The following is a 20,693-nucleotide window of genomic DNA, read 5'->3' on the forward strand; positions in this document are numbered from 1 at the left end:
CAACATTATAATAATTATTATATTATTTTGAGATAAATAATCATCATTGCAACCATTATAATGGTTAATAACAAGTTTTGGTGGGGTGCAGTCTGTACCTTGATTGCGATTGCAACCACGGTTTGAAAGCATAGGCAGCCGAAGTCGCACAGCCTTTTCGGCTTTGGAGGCCAGGTTAGGTGCTACGGGGAAAGTTAGTTTACCAAACGGAAGCCATCAACAGAGGAACCACTAGTTTGTATGTAAAAAAAGTCACGCACGCCGTAAGCATGGAATTGCTGCACAAGAGTCTCAAACATTCACTATTCACTGTGAAATTAATCAGCTCATCCACCAAGAAGCAACTGCAAGAAGCCTGACCGGAGTTTGGATTTTAACTAGCTAGCAAATACACCTCTCATCACAACACAATGTTAAGGATATCTCTGTAGTAACTGAGCACCAATTAAAAACTTTGACATCATAATATATATAATATCCCATCAAAGCTCTCGTAAAGGTAGGTTCATGGAAGAAGAGGACCGATCACAGTGTGGATGCTATGGAGAAGGATCACCAAGTAAATCACCACACCACAGAAGGCACAGATCATAGCTCCCTTTACATGATCGCAGAACTTGGGAATCTGCCCACAGATCGGCAGCCATCCAGAGTGCGAATTCCCTTTCTTCCCCACCTCGGATATGGCTCCTGCTGCTGAGATGGCCGCAGTCAGCAGCATTGCGATGATCTGAAAATTCCCACCAAGTTGATGCAAGTAGTCACACTCGGTTCAGATTATAGAGGTACTTGAAACTTGAAGAAAGCCTAGTCTTACCACATCGAGCATGACGACAAATCTCGAGAGCGAGCTCGTGGGAGGTATCAGAAGAACGAGGAGGGAGTAGCCACAACCGATGGCATTGGCAATCACGAAGAACCTGCATCAAAGCTTCAATTAAGTAAGACAGCGAAACAGCTCCATCTTCTCTAATTGTGGTAATGAGTGAGTGAGTAGGATATACTACTTGAAGGAAGGTGTGTATTGGAACTTGGCCTCCAAGGTTAAGCCGAATAAGGTGGTGGACTCGTGGCTCGTCGCCATGACGACGGCGGCGGAGACGGTGGCGGCCGCGGCCAGGAGCCTGAGCAGAAAGACGCAGGCCCTTGAAGCCTTGGCCATTGGTACTTTGCCGGCGAACGTGTTGATGTAGTATTAGGGGAATAGGAAGGAGGGTTAGAGTTGGTGTTGGGATTTAATAAGAAGAGGTCGATGGTGGTAGATTTGGGGGTTTAACAAGAACGAGGAAGAGGTACGAAAAGCAGATGGGTGGGGAGGAGAGCTAATAATACCGGTAAGAAGTTCTTTGCCTCGCCCAAAGGTCTCAACGGTCCCCATCTCCACCTCCGCAGGATGTTTAGCTCCCAAATGACATTTAGAGCTACCCTCGCGCTAGCTTGATTGGAAAAACTATTTAATTAGGAAACTTGACACGTACGTGGTCCTTTGTCTATCTATAGGGCGGTTCTAGAGGTCGTCAGATTACTTAAAATCCAAATACTACTAGAAGTTCAGAAAAGGAAGTACATGGCTCTAAAATTTAAGGAGAGTCCGGTATAAACTGCAAGTATTTTTATTGACTTATTATAAGTTTGAGATGACATTATCGTTACAAAGAAATATTTGAGAGAAAGGAACATAAAAACATAACTACTCTGGGGATTAAAATTTAAGAAATTTTTTGACTCCTTACATCTCAATGGAGCGTCCGGTGCCAACCGAACGAATAAGTAAAGGAGCATCATATTCCATGAGATTCTGTATGTTTTTAAATTTTTTCCTGCGTTAACAAATTTTTAATGATACGGAGGCCACACAATTCAAAACCTCACTACGTCGAAAATGGCAACTATTAGTTATCCTCTGACAATCAAGAAAAAAAAAAAAAAAAAGATCAATGCAATTATTAGCATTAATTAGAAGGAATCCCTTTGTACCATGCGTGCAATTGACTCGCAAGGGGAAGTCGGATCTTAGGCTGACTTCGTACCATGAGAGCCTGCATGCACTTTGTTTATCATTTTTTAACCTAAAGTGGTTAGGAGCCGAAATTATAGCACAACTACTACATATATTAACTCACGCGTTCTAATGAAATTCCACACTGGCATTTGGCGTGAACGGTGTTTTCACTGGCATAGGAAATTTGACTTTGAAAATATCATTTCATTTAGACGAATAGTGATAATAATAAATAATGGCTATGGTAAATGATGTCTTCACTGGCATAGAAAATTGATTTTGAAAGTATCACTTACTTTAGATGAATAGTGATGATGATAAATAATGGCTATAATGGAGTGGAAGGTCAGATGTTAAATAAAATTTGGCTAACAATTGATCACATTAATATGAAAACTGCACCATTTATTGGTACATCACATTAATCACAATCATTTATTTCTGTCGTCCCCATTCATCAAGCACTCATTTCGCTGCACCGTCATATGAAGCTCATTGTGTTACTTGGGTCGGATCTTAAAGTCCATCCAATGCACTTACCTAATGTTATGCTTGGGTTGGGATTGACACTGGTTAATCTACCAACTAATTATAAAAAAAAAAAAAAGAAAAAAAACTTACGAAAGAGGTTCTGAGAAGTCAAAATTTTAACTGACAACTGCGCAGGGTGGATTTGCTGAACAGAGACAGATTCGCAGGGTTCCAAGATTTCAGAGTTTCGCTCACACACACTTTATTGAGAGAAGACTGAACACAAGATATTCATCTTTGCACTAATGAAGACGTAGTCTTAAAATACCAAATGGGAGGCATTGGCACCAGAAACACAACAAGAACAATAGGAAAACACAACAATTAAACCATGACTGCATTATATAAAAAATGAAGAAGAGAGACAACAACATACACATGGTAAACCTTCCAAGCGGGAAAAACCTCTCGCTCGGAAATGTTGCCTCTCCAGGTTCTCTTGTTCCTTCCTCTCCATGCCGTTACGGATTTAGAAAATCCAACTCTCTATTCTTCCACATTTTTCGATTTACCTGCCGGACCAATCGCTTATAATTCCAATTCATGTCAGATTTAGACCCAGATATGGAAAAGTCCTGCTTGAGCTGCTAACCTAATTGGTTCAACCATTTCATGCCATTCGACCAGGTCTGGTCAGTTAAAAAAATTATTCTAATATACCTAAAATTCAGGGTCGATGGCATGCCTCCATCAAATAATGGGGGGGTCCAAGCCATTGAACTTCCTTGTGGAAGCCATCGAAATTCACTTATCGAAGTTTTTGGTGGTCAAATGATCTTTCTGATGCTAATTGAATAGGGTGAGCATGATTGGAGGAAGAAGACAGGATGATGCCACCATTCTTGGCACCCTCATGTGGATCCGGGAGAGGAAAGAGGTTGAAAGAGCGATCGAAAAAGATATCAAACAAGGTTTGGTCTGGGTGGTCAAGTCCAAAATACTGGTCTCAAGGAGAGAACAAAAATCATACGGGGCAGACACTATATAATAGCATACAGGACGGATTTTATAGTTTACTATATTTCTCTTAATATCAATTTTAAAAAATAAGTATAAAATTTAAAGATCTTTTTTTACTAACAAAATTATTAGTTTTGTGGTTAGAAAAAAAAGATATTATCTTTTTTTTTCAAAATATATTTTTTAACGATATAATACTACATGACTATATGATACATACAAAATAAATTAATTATCAAATGAGTCAATACATGCATACAAATAAATTGATACATATTTTCTAGAATGTCGAGTTCACCAATATATATTATATAGTCAAGTAATATATATTATAAATTTTTTTAATACACATTCAGCAACAATCCAACACACACATACAACTAAATTAATACATAGTTTACTGAACTTAATATTCACCAGTATATAGTATATAATCAGTTAATATACACTGATCAAAATATTTATCCGATATCTCAATACATACATCTAGATAAAATGATACACAGTTTTCAGAACATATCACTCATCAATACATAATACATGATCAAATGATACACACTAGACGACTTTCTAATATATCGTATAAGCTTTTTTTGATACACATCCAACAATGATCCAATACACATTTATAAATAAATTAATACATAATTTATCAATCTCAGTATTCATCAGTACATAATATATTGTTAGTTAATATACATCTAATAAAATATTTATTTAATGTCTCAATATATATCTCTAGATAAAACGATACATAATTTTCACGAACTTTTAGATACAAAGATCTTAGAAAAGAAGAAGAATTTAGAAGAGAAGAAAAGGACTTGAAAAAGACCTTATGGATAGAACAGATAACTTTTAGGATTTAAAAGAGAAGAAGGAGTCCCGAAATGAAGACCTTATAGATAGAAAAAATAGTTTGACGAGGAAGAGAATAAATAAAAATTTAATGAAAAAAAATATGAACGACCACAAAGAATCTCTCTTAAATGTATATATATATATTTTTTATTATTTCAATTATAAAACTAGTATGCTCCATTAGTAGGAAAATGCAACTCCTATTTGACTTCTAAATTTTTTTTTTAATATGCAAAAAAAAAAAAAACGTGACATAAAATTAGGTCCACCTAATATAATGGCCTATAATGCCCACCCTAAATGATTTTTGTTCCCAGAGAGACATGAGCTATCTAGGCAATCATCATACGTCAAAACTGTGGCACAACCACACGTGGAGTTGGTTGGACTTCTTAACTCATTGAACTTGGCTCGTCTTGCTAATGCCTTTTGAATTATATAAAAGATTGTAAAAAGAATGGAAGTAATCTATCAGCAGCATCACCCAAGCACTCCACAACATCAAACGTTCCACCAACTTTTTCACCAATCCCTCACAATGAGATACTGGACCTGTAACAGATAACATATGCAAGTCCCCAGCTGAAAATTTCTAAAATCAACCAAGCCTTCATTTACATGACCTAATATTGGGATCCAAAATTGTTCATTTTCTAAAAATTAATGAGGATATGGGATTATCGTAATACCATTTGCAGCCCCAACATTACCATGGTGGGAGTTGCTAAGTTAACGAGCACAAAACACAATGGTAATTGCCCAACAGACTTTACTTCCAAGGTAAAGGCGTTATTTTCATCATCCCAGATATCATCGGTGCCTCCCGCCGATCCCCCTAATTAACTTCCTCCTGCCTATCGTTCACCCACCCATGTAGATATTTCGTAATAAAAATGTGTGCATACATCTAACCAATCAGAGTAATAGGGATAACCGATAATAAGTTCCCGGATAGAACACTGCTTCAATGAAACTCAACAGAAAAAGGTTTTTCACATTTTCACACAAGAGTGGCAGAATACCGACACGAAAACCAAGCCTCAAAATCTAGGGACAGCTTCCTCACCGTAACAACTCGTACAGAGAAACACACCCATCTAAGAGACACAGAACTCCAAAGGAGAATACAAGATGTCATTAATGATTTCCTGATGACAGCATCTCATGAAAACAAACATTTAATTCATGTCCGTACCTGTTCTACAAGAAACACAGACAAAAAAAACACTATGACAAGAAGGGTTCCCACTTATTGCAACAAGTTTACTTAATAAGTGGGAACCCTGGCTTATATTTACCTGTTCATAAGAGGATTCTACCATCAGCATGGTGGCAGATCCCCCACAGGAAAGAATAAATATTTTACCGCATTCCAAAACTTAAAATAAATCAGAAATAGAACATTGCATGTGGCTCAAGTGGAGACTATCAAAATCCACCGTTAAAAAACAGGCAATCTTATTATCCAGAAAAAAATGGCTCATTCTGTACCCTTGGTGGCCTTATAAGTGTTCACAAGTTGCATCTGTACATCTTGAGAGACAGGTGAGTGCTCTAGGTATTCCATGGTGAATTCACCCTTGCCCTGTGCGATTAAAGAAACAAGTAAACCAGAGTCATAAGCACCAGCACTCCAACCAACATTAATTGCAGTTTCGAGTGGGATAGCATAAGAGGATACTGTAAGGCCATATGTGAGAAAAAATTGGCACCTGCGTCATGGAGCGAAGTGCTGTTGAGTACCCAAACATATTGTTGAGTGGTACCTGAAACACAGAATGTACCCATCAGCCAGGATTTGCTGATGCTAGAAACAAACAACATTGACAAAAAAAAAATTCCCTTGGGACTAAGCATCAACTGGATGCCAAAAAGAGTGATTGATGAAATGACAAATATACAAACAGGAGTTCATACCTAAACAATTGCATCTTGTTATATATGATGATTACTAACATAAGAAAGTGGATTTTATTTTATTCAAAAACAATATAGGTCTCCACTTACGCATTCTTTGATTCCTTGTTTGAGTGTTAAAGGCTTATAAATTATAGTTTGTGTAATAAGTATACATATACGTATATATAGCTACATATGTACGTATGTATATGTATATGCCCTTTCTGGTACTGTGTTACACAAGTTATCCAAAACTTACAAGTTCTGCTATATCCCTAATAAGAAACTGTGTTCTCTCGACAAATACTTGAAGTTTCTAAGTCAAAGCTTAGCATCCAGTTAACCATGAAAGGCATCCACCATTAGAGTTTAGATGCCTCAACGACCCCTAGTTCTCATGGCATCATGGGTGATGGCATGGAACTCATGTTTAGCCACTTTACGCTCGTAGACTGGTGGGAAGCTGCAAGAACCAAGACAGACTAATCTATTTAACATTCCATGGTGAAGTCCTTCAGCACCCTCCATACCTTCCCCCTAGCTTCTCGCAAGCCAAATTTCCCTGCTTCATGCTAGTGCATGGTTCTCAAATCACCGCTTCGCCTTTGAAATCCAAGCTCTCAAGTTGGTGAAACCTAAATCTTCTTCAAGTTGACCCCAAAACTAACTCAACAATCCAACCTCTGTAGCTCAAACCCCTTAGAACATAATTTTTGTCCCAGATCAATTTTGGAATATCCCCTGGTCTCTTTGGGTGTCTAGGGTTTTCAGTCATTTCCTGGTCATCTGAAACCGTTGGAGGAAGGGTACATCGTAGTGTTCAATAGTACAAGTCTCCTATTGACACCTATCAGCTTTGGCAGGAACTTTTTCCCTTGGTACTCAAGGTCTCCTAGAGCATTTAGTTTTTCTTTTCTTTTTTTATTAGTTTTTGCATCGACAGCTGCTTCTCTTTTCAGTCCCCTTGATAGTTTGCATCCAGCATGTTGTGTCACCAAACTATGTAACTTGAAAGTCCCATACTAGACTTCTTTCATTTTTTTAAAATAGTTATAGTATTCTTTGAACTCTTTTCATAATTAGCTTGACCCCTCAGAATTTGAAATACAGTCAATAGGATATTCTATTTCTTTATGAGTTTTATTCAAGCTATCTATTGATGGCGCCATTTACAATCCTGCCATCTACCTCAGAACTTTTATGGAAAACCCCATTTCATGTGATGGATTTACTGCTTCATGCTAAATTCATATATATCCCTTGCCATCCTTAGCCTACTTGTGATTTCATCATTATTTGCTTCACTAGACTGTCCACAAAAGTTAATGGGATATTGTTCTTATTGTTTGACATCTCTTACATCGTCAGAAAGCATATTGCGATGTTTAGACTGTTATTGTCATCTCCAATACCTGTTTAAAACATGATTATTTGTCTAAGAAAAATTATTAGTAGTTTTCTCTCTTAAGCTGCACTCAGCTATTTGCATGCTGATTATTCTCCTTCATGGGGTCATGTGCAGGCGTTAGAGATAATTGTTGACTGCAGATGTGGAAATGCCTCTTAATATCTTCCTGCAAAAGCTAGCAGCTACTCATTAATACATACCCTACTTGTTCTTCACGTATTGGCTTCTGATTACTTCATTGGTTCCTCTTAAAGGCTACCACCCTTCTTTCCCTGTCATTATACTAAACAAGAGAACTAGATTTGATCTTGCCTAATGAATTCCAATGCTATTCAACTAAACTTCAGCAAAACAGGCAACAAATCCGGAAACCAAAATCATAGAGACTCACAAACGTCCTCATGTGTAGATGGGCCCTTATTCTCTAGTTAGCACAAAGGAAATAGATAAATGATGCAACACTTCAGTAACTAACCCAAAGTATAGAACTAGTATCTCACCAAGACAAAAAAATTCAAAGAACATGACAAGTTCCAGCAGATCCTACGGTTAGTCGTCCAACTATATCAATCCTTTGCATGGTCAATCCTGAAACATCAATCAGTCGATAGGGCAGCCAACCTCTGCAAGTATGCAGAACACGATCAATTCGTACCACTAAAACTTGTGATCCTATCCAGGAAAAGGCTAGATCACCTGGCAGCACTGAATTCCTTGCAGATTATTAGTACTAGCAAGGAGTCACCCACAATCCAGAAAGGTTCATTCAAACTGCTTAATAGCTGTACAGTTAACTGCTAAGAGAATAAAGTACAACAAGCTTTTTTTTTTTAAATCATATCTACAGGTCAAATTGTTAATCCAACTCTGGCTAGCACAACATAGGTACTTAACAATAAAGAAAAACACTTGCAACATGCAGTAGTAAAGAGATGCCAATGCAATATGGGAAAAATAGTGTCTCCTATATAGGCATACAAATCTAGAAACAGTTTTATTTGCAATAATTTTCCTAGCAACTTGCAATGTACATTATAAGATATGAGTGCAAACTTCATTATATATAACATGTCTTTTGGAGAAAAAGAAAAATAGGTGTCATTTGGAGAAAAAGAAAAGTAGGAGGGTAATGTTCCATATCCAGCTAACCACTATAAATCACCAACATCAAACTACCCAATCATATATTAAAAGAAATATAATAAAGGAAGAAGGTAATGTCCCACATACATGAGCAACGACCACGGTATCATCACCCTCCTGGTCATTTCCAACAATCATACCTTTCCTCCTGTAATTCATATGTAAAAATATTAAGTTCCTTGTAACATCCAGCAAATTCACAACTGAATTAAATAACCGAAAATATAAAAACCAACAATCACTCACTTATTAATGTCACCAGTAACTGTACCCTGGAACTCTGTTGGTGCTTTCAGTTCCACCTTCATCACCGGTTCCAGTATGACAGGCTTGGCAGCAGCATAACACTGTCAACAAATACATTGTAAACACGTATATGCCATAAAACCAATCTTTGCCAGCATCACATTCCAGAAATATAATGCAACTGTCACTCCAAGTCATCAAAAACAGTTCACCATAAAACTTAGTGATTACCATTGATTAGACCACAGGAACATGTACAACAGGCAATAACACTTTACCTGTCTGAATGCATAAATTGCTGCCAACTTAAAGGCAAGCTCACTAGAATCCACAGCATGCGATGCCCCATCTGTGAGGACTACTCTAACATATTCAACAGGATGCCCTATCAATGAACCCCTGCATGCAAATGATATACATGTTATATCTAGATTTATAGGATAAACAACTAAAAAGGGAGGGAAAGAAAAACACCATTACAAAAGGAAATCCCTAATCTTACTCACGAGTTGCTAGCTTCTTTGAAACCTTTCTCAATTGCAGGGATAAAGTTTGAAGGGATTGCTTGCCCTATGACCATATTCTCAAATTCAAACTTTGCAGGTGAATCCATTGGAAGAGGTTCAATATATCTGGTAAGAATTGTAGACAAGAAAAAACTCAGAAAACACATTAATTGCAGTTATTATCAAAGCATCCCAATGACAGACAGAAAGCATGGAGAACAGATTTAAGTTAGATAAACCAGAGGAGAAACTTAGAGTGAACATGATATCCAAGTCAACAACATTCATAGGCATAAATTCCTGGCATCATGTCTGAATGTGCACACCAACTGTAGGCATGTCCACTCCCATGCATTTGCTTCTGTTAAATAATATTCATTGCAAGATTTTAAATACCATGCGAAGGGGCACCCCAGTGGATGTCCCATCCCAATCCATTTCTTGCTCGTCCCATCCCAACTGTCCCACCAGTATTTTAAATGTTACTTGTTTCAGCGATACAAGATGAAACTATGTTAGAGACCACAGGTGAGAAGGGAAGAGGGATCAAGGATGCAGCAATTTCAGTGAAATTTTGGGAATGGATTGTTCTATATTGGATCCCAAACACCCATTATGTTCACATTGTATCATGTTTAAGTTGGAATCAACTATAGACAGATGCAGTTCATCCAAGAATTAGAGCATTGGAGGGTTGACAATCATTAACGGTACTAAAAAAGAGTTTCAAAAGAAACAATGGCACCAAGTTGTTACAAATAATGGTTTCTACCTTTTTTTGGACATTAGTTGCCAAACTGGTTTACACATTTAGAATTAGAACAAAAAGGCTTTAGTATAATGGCATGGTTCCCTGGATAAGCTTTCACATATAAACTCATTAAAATTTTGTCCAATAAAATGAGTGTTTTCGAACTCTCAGTACCACATAACAGAAATTTGTTGTGTTCCTACCTTTTCTGCCCTCCAATTAAAATCCCAAAGCCCTTTCTTTACAGGTCTACTTTAGCCTAATTCCATGACTAAAATATCTCAAATGTAACCATTTCCTTATGTCGAAACTCCCTAAATAGCTGTCGTCCATAGGAAAGAGGCAACGAATCACATAAATTAACAACCAATGGTAGAGCAAAACGCATATTAAAACCACTAATAGGTAACTCCAAGTACCTTTGGTTCAACACTGACAAGGTAGGATAAAACAGAGACTCAGAAACTGTGGCATTAAAGAAGAATAAAGGTTGCACCAATGTCCTTCATGAAGAAGCCAAATTCAGTCTATGGTCCAGGTCAGATGTAGATTTAGCTAATTGGTTTTTAGGGTTTTCGTTTTCAGTCATTTATTTGTTACATGTAAGGCTTTAGAAGTTACCATCAGTCCTAAGAGTTATGTCATGTTTTGGGGACTCGATCATAAGTTTTAGGATGTCCTAGAAGAATGGTTGAGAATCTTCAGCCATGCATAAAAAATCAAAATAGTTTTACCAAATAATAACTCTTTATTCTATGGTGCACCTATGAAAAAAACCAGAAGATAAGCATATGAAAGCTTTGTTATCAATCAACACAAAAGAGTATTCCATCGCCACTGCCAGTTAAGAGTGAAGCCTTAAAGCAAGCATTGCAAGCTAGCAGATGTCACATGTCTGCACTCAATTTAAGTGATGGGTCAGTTGAAGTATGCCTTCAATTATTCACATCATAACATTCTTTCACTCTGAAGGAAAAATGAATATAATGACAAGTTTCCTTGTGGACAAGGGTTTTCAATTTCTTTGAAGGAGCACTAATCAATACCATAAGTTTAGAGAAACATTTTTAAGCCATAAGATTTTTTAAAATTGCCAATCAAACCAAGAGTAAACTACTGTTCTAAAAGAGAAATTGTTCTTCCCAACTGATATGCCTGCACTACCATTTTGCTATAGATGATATATTAAGGAAGAAAAAGTTAAGCTGCATGTTCTCTATTAAATCCAATAAAAATGAGATATGTATCAGAAGTGCAAAGTAACATTCCAAAACACAACAGACCCTGATTTAGATACTTAAAAAGCAGGAATTATAAGATCTAACAAAGAATGGAAGATTGTTAATATTTGTATAAACTTACCCACAAACCCGTCCATATTGACCTTGACCTCCTGATTGTTTTTTATGCAAATAATCAAACTCAGCACGCTGAGTGACAGTCTCCCTAAAGTTAACACGAGGTTTTCCAACTTTTGCATCAACCTTGGCATCAATACACAAGCAAATGTATTACAACCACAGTTTCAAAAACTTGCTGGTAGACAACCAGTGCCTATGAGAATGATAATCAATGTGTTATTTCTTGAGTGTATTTCCTGAGGATGTCAAGACAGGTATGCTAGCAACACTTGGGTTTGCACTAAAATATGCAAACCAGTGTTAGGGTATGCCAATGTAGCATTTCTAAATTGATTGCTTGTTATATAAAAACTAATAGAATCTCATACCTTATACTCCCTTCGGATGCGCTCAACATAAATGTCCAAATGCAGCTCTCCCATCCCAGAAATAATTGTCTACAGGTGAGGTGTGCAGTATGTATTCAGTATGTATTCTATTTTCTAGAACACATAGTAAGGTTTTAGAAGAGATCAAAACACAGCTGACCTGCCCACTCTCAACATCCAAACCAACACGAAAAGTTGGATCCTCTTTCTGAAAACGATTTAAAGCTTTTGAAAACTGACACAAGAAAAAATAGTGAAGTCATTTAGACAGACTAGTAAGCCAGTTAAAGCAAACAATGACTATGAAATAATTACTTGTCCTCCAGAATCTTTGGATACGGGTGACACAGCCAGTGACATCACTGGCTCAGGAACATTCATAGAAGTCATAGTGTATCTGACTGACCCATCTGTGAAGGTGTCACCTGGAGAAATGTACGAAAGGGTTTACGAGGGCAAGAAAAATAGATAGAAGCATTTGAAGAAGGAAACTGGAGAAACAAAACATCAGCTAGTTTACCTGATGCACAATCTACACCAAATACTGCAGCAATCTGCCCAGCATGAGCTTCTTGGATATCCTGTAAATTGTAAAAGAAAAAAAAAAAAGATCCCACATGCAGATAAATTGTAAAGTATAACAAAATTGAAGAGCCTAAACGGTATGCTTTGATTCAATAAATGAAAGAAACAACAGAAGGAAAACCTCATGCTCTGATCCTATGACAAGAAGAACTTTTCAGCAAAAAAAAAAAAATCATAAATCTGAACAAAATAAACTAACCTCCATCTCATCAGCATGCATCCGAACTAAACGAGGAACCTGCACAAAGAAAAATTTTACATTAGAGTAGGTGCATATCCAATTAAGAGTCAAAAAAGGGCAAAACAAATGTTATTCTGAGAAAGCGAAAGAAGCAGGCATGTAGAAATTTCACAAAGGGTCCAAATGCAAGAAACTGCTCCATTGCCTTAGTTCACTGCAGTGTAACGCAAAGAAGTCTAATTTAGCATACTTTGTACTATATGAGACAACAAACCTTGCATCTATAACAGTGCTCATGTGTTTATATGGACTGCCATTACAGCCCCAAGAGGGTATTAAGGAACCAAACCTGCTGCCTAAGTAGAACTTTCTTTGTGGAAAGAACTCATAGAGCCCTTTGCCAACAAACAGAGTCCCCTGCTTAATTAGGTTCTACCAACAAATTATAAGCCTACTCCCATAAATGTTACTTAGTCAAACACTTAAGAAGTTTAAATGAAAACAGTCAGTTACTTGCTAATATGAATGATAAATAATTAGATCTAAACAATGCAGAAAAACAAAATTGACAACTAGACCTAGCCAGGCTTGATATGCAAGTCCTCAGTTGGGTAACATATCCATCATGAATAACAATCCAGCCTGGGAATTGTGCCAAATCTCCACACATGGAAAAAAGGGTCAGTGACTATATATACCATGCCAGGCTAGTTGATCTCGAAGCCTATCTTATCTTCTTGAAAATGAACCTTATTAACACTATCTAAGAAGTGGAAGTTTAAGAAATATTACGTAATCAACATATCATCAAGCCAGAAATTACAGAGTTCTCCCACATATATACAGAATAAAAGATGATTGAATCAAATCTTACTTTAATCTTCTTTCCTGTGTTCACATTGATCATAAAGTCTCCCTTCCGTATAACACCTTCATAGATTCTGCTTGATTAAAAGACTAAAATTATTACATAGTTTATTTAATAAGTTGCTGCTACTAAAGAAATATCAGCAATCAGAGTCAAAATTGAATCAATATGAATCAGATGAAGGTTTTTTAAATTAGTGAAGCATACCTTAAATAAGTCAACTGACCAAAACGCCCTTCTTCCAATTTGAAAGCTAAAGCAACAAATGGCCCAACCGGAGTGCCAGGTAATAAAACCTATACAAGTGAATCAAAGGACAAACTTCAAACCACTTTTAATGCTAATTCAAAAGGAAATGAAGGGAAACATATGAAGTACAATTTTTGCATCAATGAGAACTGACTGTACCTTCTCTTCCGACTTGTTTTGGTCTAGGGCATAGTTTTCAACCTCAGTGGGACAGGGCAAATAGTTAAGTACTCCATCAAGAAGAGGTTGTACCCCCTGCAGAGATCAAAATGCAACAGAAGATGTATGTACTTAAACATCTTTACAGAAATAAACAATGCATAACTGGTATCATTCTTTTCTGCCACCAAAGAATTGGCATGTATGCTATACTACAACATCACACAGGAATGCCGCAGGAAATGGAAGAACCAAAGGAGTGGTAATCTGGTTCAAAACTTTTTTTATGATGAAAGGTTAAAAACTTTAACTGGAAACAAAAAATTTAAATCAATCATTTTGTTTATCTGTTTCAGGTATAACTTTCACAAAGAACTAGCATAACAATTCAAAACAAACTCGAGGATCATAAGTAACTCATGAGCTATATACTGAATTGTTCTAACTCCACATCAACCCACTTGGGTATTTATGATATATTGAAGTTATTAACAAAAAAATATCATCCGATCCAGCATCAAAATTCAATCCATACTGCATTTCCTCTGCCTGTTCTTCCTACAACTTTTGCTGATCAGAACATAGCATCTTATCAGGAGTTACTGATAATATATGTTCATTAAAACACACAACAGGCTCACTAATAATAGATGAATTATATTTCTGAAGCACATCAAATTCTTCCCAGATATCTGAAGGAAAATGGGTTTCAATAGAAAACAAATATTACGAACACAAATGCATCAATTATAATGACTATATTATTGGCTTATTTTGATCTATTAAAACAACAAAACATATTTATTTAACTAACATCTTAGCAATGAGGAATTTACAGACGACATATTGCAGTAATAATAATAAAATTGTCAAACTCCAGTCTACATCTCAAATTAATGAAACCACAAGTCCATAACACAAATGTTTGTCACTTAGTTGCCAGAATTGGGAGCAGGTGCAGGTGCAGGTGCAGATACAGGGAAACAGTTATTTTAGAAAAACTTTTAGGGAGAAAACACTTAGGAAGTGAGTGTAGACTTGAGATTCCATGAATATTCCAAAGCAGATGCATTATCCTATATAGAAGATTCCAGCTGCTATGGTTTATCCACAACATAAATCAATCTATTATGAAGTACCTTGGTCACATCTTATGCATGGGAACCAATATCTCAAACTGCATATCTGTGGAACATCGCACTCTTTAGACTCCTTTGAAAGAAACCATAAGACAGATCATAACAAAATATTTCTTGTACTACGCTCATGCCAATCATGTGGAAATCAACATTTCAGACAACAATTTTCAAACTCTTCTCGTGTAGTGTAAAATCTTTCTTTTATTTTGTACATGAAATTACTGCATCGCTTCTACATTTTGAAATATTTTCCGACAGGGAAACCAAGGTTAACTGTACTGTGACAGTATAATGCTGTACCCAAAGAGAACCCAACTGGGGATAATCATCTGAATTAAGCTAATAAAAGCATACAATTGTGCTGAAAATATAAATGACAAATCAAGGTATTGTAACCCCCCCCCCCCAAAAAAAAAAAAAAACCAATGAAATAACAGACTGCGTAAGTTGAAAGAACCAACTAAAAGTGTTCAAGCACCTTATTTTTGAATGCACTTCCCATAAAAAAGGGTACAAATTTGCGTGCTGTTGTAGCCCTGCGGATTGCCATCTGATAAGAGGAACATTTCAAAAATCAATACACAGAGAAGATAGTGACAGCCAAATATGAACATCTTTCTGCTATTTAGAATAAAAAAACAGAAAAGCAAAAGACCTGATGATATTCAACCAAAATGGCAATCGCACATCCTCATAGGACGACATTGCAGAACATAAATATCATACATCTACAAGGTGTGGAAAGCTTTTAAAAATCAAACAGCGAAGATGCGAACAAAGTAACAACTTTCTGCTGACACTGCACACAAAATACGCACGCATACATGTGCACACATATGTATGCATGCCATGTCTGCATATATATGTGTGTACACACAAGCAGACACACAGACAGAGAGACATACACACATCACGCACACAGACAAGTGCACATGCACTGCACAATAGCAATTTCTTTCCAGCACCGAGGTTGCCAATTGCAGAAAAGTAGGCTTGCCACTAAATTCTCGGGTCCATTCAGTCTTCCACGATTATCATGAAGCAACCAACTTACTGATCAGCAGCCAACTAATAGAGTTAATACTAGATTAGACATTCATGGCAATGCACCTTTGTCAAATACCGTATAGAGATGGCTGCAAAATGTGCGGTAGTTAACAAAGCTAGTCAAAAATAAACCCAGGAAAAAAAGAAAACATCTTCAAAGTTCAAACAACATCCAGACATGACTCCTTCAATATTGTATAAGACTAATAAGAACATCAAATATAAAAGCCTAAGTCACAAAGGACTAGACAAAGTCATATGAAGTCAAATGTAAAAAATAAGCTAACAGTCTAGAAAGCATATTTTTCAAGAGTACCTTGAGGTCACTGGATGATATTGGTTCATCATTAAGAAAAGCTTCAGCAAGCTTATCATCCACTTCAGAAACAACTTCAATTAGTTCACGCCTCTTTTCAGTGACTAGTGCTTCCAACTTGGGAGGTATATCTTCTGTGACAACTTTCTCACTGCAAAAAATATAGCAAGAGAGAAGAAAGGAAAAGACCATTAAATATGACAAAGAAATTCCATTTACAAAAATTAATAATGAAAGAGTATAATGGGCGCACCCATTGGCACCATGGAAGTAATAAGCTTTCAATTCAACAAGATCCACGAGGCCTTGAAATTCCTCTTCCAACCCGATAGGAACTTGTACAGCTGCACTGTGATGCCGAAGCTTAGATCTTGCCTGGAGAAGAAATTTCCAAATCGTAATTTACTGCTTACCAACTTGCAGCTTGATAAGAAACAAAAAACTCAAGATAGCAGGAACAGTGAATAGCAATGAAGTATCAAAAGACCTGTTATGGTTCAGTTAATGCATTAATTATTAACCACACACTTGACTCAACCTGCCACAAAGGATTATGGTGTAGCTGAAATTCAGGGAATGCCATTTTGTGATGAATAGAGGCACTTATCAGAACTACTCATATACATTTTATGATAAAACATAAGGGAAGAAGAAGAACAGCAAGGGAGCTTATAAGATGTGATGGAAGAAACCTAGATGAAAAACCTTGTTACAAACTATCATAATTAGTAAAAGAAATGACTCTGCAGAGACCCGATGATCCATGCTGAAATATTTGAGATACTCTAGTATTAAATTGCCTGATCATCATTAAGAGCTGCATGGTTGTAGATTTGTAAGTAAGCACCACTTGTAAGTTCCTTATCTATGGAGAATTTTCCAGCTAACATTTGGTTAAAACCTTGAAAGCTCATATAAAGTGACTGCTAAGGCAAACGATGTTTCACAAAAAGTTCTACTAATATCTGCTTAATGCCAACTATGTTTCACACTAATTGACAACAAAAGATCCAAAGGAAGTACCTCCAAAGAGAATCAAACAAAAAACCTTGAGTGAATAACACGAATAGAATGCTCCAATGGTGGATGCAATGACCAAATTTACACAATCATAGTAGACCACCAGACACTCATGATAGGCAAAATAGTATACGCAAGTCTAGCCGCATTCATGATGCATGTTGACAACTTGTTATCCCTGAAAGCCCCTAAAAATTCTATGATATGCTTCCATGTGGACACATCCAGTCTCTCTTAAACTGTTATAAGAACTAGCAACAGTAACCAAGTGCCTATTCCATCTTTACAATGTACTTCTAAGAAACCTGGCATTATAAAAATTGAGTATGCAATCAGAAAGAATATTGAACATAAGCAGAAGGGATGCCATTACCATGGAACCAGCAAAGTTCAATTGAGAAAATAAATGCTGTAGATTGTTCAAAATGCCATAAAATGATCCAACATCAACAAAAATATTGTGTATACAGCATTTTTCCTGTGAACATAAAAAAAACCAAATACCTGATTAAGAACCTTCCAAGGATCTGCTCCCATTCGATCTAACTTGTTAATGAATGCAAGTCTTGGAACTTCATATCTCCTCATCTGACGATCAACAGTAATTGACTGGCTCTGTACACCTCCAACACTACAAAGAACAAGAATAGCTCCATCAAGAACTCGCAGAGCTCTCTCAACTTCAATGGTGAAATCCACATGTCCTGGAGTGTCAATTATATTAATCTGCAATGAGATTGCAATGGCTTTGTCAATAATCTATGTAATGCCATTAGTGTTGAAAGATTAATATCTATATTATGTCACTAGTGTGGAAAGATTAATAATATTTACATAATATCATAGTTGATACATGTGTAAGCTTACAATATGGTAACGTATATTAAAAGTAACTCTTTACATTAGCCACATGGTTTTATTGAGTATACAAAGATAGCATTTCAAGTCTGATTACTCTAGTGAGCATATAATTTATGAATGAAAAATAGTACAAAATAATTCTGGTTCAATAAGTATATATATCCATTTACATTAGCAAATATTTTATTGAATGCATTACAGAAAGTAATAGAAAAGAATAACCTGCAACATCAACCCCAAGTTGACACCTAGTTGATAAGTAAAGCTTGTAAATTGTAATTATAATAAACACATGAATAAGCAATTTAGCAATGCCGAGCAGCATGAAAAGAAATGGGATCTATAAAGATCCTGAGTTTATAAGGGTAAACAAAGAGGTTAAGTAAACCAAATTACTCGAACAAACCATCTCATGAAGAAAAGTTGTTCAATATCCAAGCTTATGTTATATTTGACGCTAAGCTTACAGATTAAGATATGAATCTAACTTCAGCATAAGTTGAGCATAAGGGCCCCACAGGAATCCCTCATCTATTGCCTTTGTTGTCACCAAGATAATATTGTATTCCTGTTTACAGCCTCTCTAAAATTTGAAAGTAATGCCAGATGGAATCCCATGGGCGTTAAAACCTAATATCTGATTTGTGAAAAAAGTTCAAGAACTTTTGAGTTCGGCCAAACAAGTGATACAACGTTATGTCAAGAGCTTAGAATCCGAAGTTGAAACCCTTGATAAGGAAAACGAAAAGTTTTGGTAAGTACCACTAACTCAAGAACTCTTTGCCATCACAATTCACAAAACTCGTGCACAAGGACATATAGTTCAAGGAATTAGCAGGCATTAAAGAAACCACAAATAGATACAAAAATAGCAACAGATTGAAAGGTATAGTTCATATCCAGAAATCCAACAATTTTCATACCTCAGCACCAAGAATTTCCAAGAAAAGTTCCAATCTTTAATCCACGAATCAATACCTGGTAATCATTCCATTTGCAGTAGGTGGCGGCGGACTGGATGGTGATTCCCTTTTCCCTCTCGAGATCCATGGAATCCATCTTGGCGCCGACTCCGTCCCTCCCGCGGACTTCGTGGATCTCGTGGATCCTCCCCGTGTAGTAGAGGATCCTCTCGGTGAGGGTCGTCTTCCCGGAGTCGATGTGGGCCGAGATCCCGATGTTCCTCATCCTCTCCATCGCCTCCTTCCACCATGCCTCCTTCTCCTCCTTGACCCGCGCCGCGCTTGACGTTGCCAGCCCCCGCCGGCTGCCGAGAGGGGCGCCGTCAAGGATGAGGACGGCGAGGGGGTGGAGTGGGGAGAGAGAATTCTTGTGCCCCCGGCGGAGGGTGGAGAGGAGGCGGGTGGCAGACGACCTCGCCATCGTCGTCTGCGGTCTGAGGCTTCGGTCCGACTAAAACCCTAAGCCGCTCCAAAACCCGCACATCACACCCTTATGTTCCGATCGACCAGGATTGTGCAAGGGAAAAGTAATATATATATATATATATAATCATCGTACAGGGGTTTGTATGTAAAATGATGCCGGCAAAGCCATTAAGCTCAAACTCCAAACGAACATTTATACATATGACCCGCTGTATGAAACTCACATAAAAAAATGTTTGTATTAAACATGAGTCCACTGTGCCAAGCATATCCACTCCAACGCCCACTGTCTTTTTTTTTTTTTTTTCAGAAGAATATCATCACCCCATCAATATATAGACAAGGTTGAGACCAAAATCATTGGTAACAAACTTCCATAACTTTATCCAGTAGACCAATTGGCAACTATCTCATTTGCTATTATTTAGCACAAAATAGGAATTTTAGATGCCTCTTTTTATGGAATTTATTAAAACTCGTATACATACACTTCCAATAATTGAGAGTATTTGCTAAGTTATATAAATAATGAAAAATATTTTTGATAAAATAGGGTTCCAAACCTTCATGACTTTTTTAAAAGAAACAATCTTAAATTTTGATGAGGCAAAATAATATAAGAAATTGCAAATAGGAAATAATGTACATGGCACTTCTTCATTAAGGCTCCTCCAATAAGGGTTGGAATTGGGCAAGCAGGGCCAAGTCAACAGAGTCACATACCTGCCCAAGCCGTGAAAAATCTCATGGGGCTTGATGCTCAGCTTAGGCCCGAAATGTCCTTACCGCATCCCGTCCCAACCCCGAGCCTAGCCGCAGCACAACCGAAGCTAACGCAAACGCA

The 20,693-nt window shown here is 37.0% G+C and overlaps 2 protein-coding genes across 2 annotated transcripts; both read right to left on the reverse strand.

Moving 5' to 3' along the window:
* Positions 1–275: 275 nt before the first annotated feature.
* LOC105040937 (CASP-like protein 1C1) lies at positions 276–1,216 on the reverse strand. Its single transcript, XM_010917699.4, has 3 exons — positions 1,008–1,216; positions 818–920; positions 276–730 (listed from the first exon to the last, which is right to left on the reverse strand). Exons 1-3 carry the CDS (start codon positions 1,160–1,162, stop codon positions 506–508), a joined length of 483 nt encoding a protein of 160 aa, XP_010916001.1. The 5' UTR covers positions 1,163–1,216; the 3' UTR covers positions 276–505.
* A 4,255-nt stretch (positions 1,217–5,471) lies between these two features.
* LOC105040936 (elongation factor G, mitochondrial) lies at positions 5,472–19,941 on the reverse strand. The gene is made up of 20 exons (XM_010917697.4): positions 19,440–19,941; positions 18,105–18,326; positions 16,834–16,955; positions 16,581–16,731; positions 15,696–15,767; positions 14,079–14,174; positions 13,878–13,966; positions 13,677–13,743; positions 12,821–12,859; positions 12,557–12,617; positions 12,352–12,461; positions 12,197–12,271; positions 12,037–12,105; positions 11,670–11,791; positions 9,557–9,682; positions 9,329–9,449; positions 9,051–9,151; positions 8,892–8,952; positions 6,067–6,120; positions 5,472–5,939 (listed from the first exon to the last, which is right to left on the reverse strand). Exons 1-20 carry the CDS (start codon positions 19,842–19,844, stop codon positions 5,835–5,837), a joined length of 2,268 nt encoding a protein of 755 aa, XP_010915999.1. The 5' UTR covers positions 19,845–19,941; the 3' UTR covers positions 5,472–5,834.
* Between the last annotated feature and the right edge of the window lie 752 nt (positions 19,942–20,693).

This window comes from Elaeis guineensis, chromosome 3 (assembly GCF_000442705.2).
Source record: "Elaeis guineensis isolate ETL-2024a chromosome 3, EG11, whole genome shotgun sequence".
Classification (NCBI taxonomy): Eukaryota; Viridiplantae; Streptophyta; class Magnoliopsida; order Arecales; family Arecaceae; genus Elaeis; species Elaeis guineensis.

What these genes read in the sequence shown, in the direction of transcription:
- LOC105040936 (XM_010917697.4), bottom strand. Translation starts at nt 19,844, where the DNA reads ATGGCGAGGTCGTCTGCCACCCGCCTCCTCTCCACCCTCCGCCGGGGG. An exon ending in GCATCCGAAGGGAGTATAAG is followed by an intron (nt 11,792 to 12,036) that starts GTATGAGATTCT and finishes ATTGATGCCAAG; the next exon opens with GTTGATGCAAAAGTTGGAAA. An exon ending in ATACCGTGGTCGTTGCTCAT is followed by an intron (nt 6,121 to 8,891) that starts GTATGTGGGACA and finishes TCTGTGTTTCAG; the next exon opens with GTACCACTCAACAATATGTT.
- LOC105040937 (XM_010917699.4), bottom strand. Translation starts at nt 1,162, where the DNA reads ATGGCCAAGGCTTCAAGGGCCTGCGTCTTTCTGCTCAGGCTCCTGGCC. An exon ending in CAATACACACCTTCCTTCAA is followed by an intron (nt 921 to 1,007) that starts GTAGTATATCCT and finishes GCTTTGATGCAG; the next exon opens with GTTCTTCGTGATTGCCAATG. An exon ending in TTGTCGTCATGCTCGATGTG is followed by an intron (nt 731 to 817) that starts GTAAGACTAGGC and finishes GGGAATTTTCAG; the next exon opens with ATCATCGCAATGCTGCTGAC.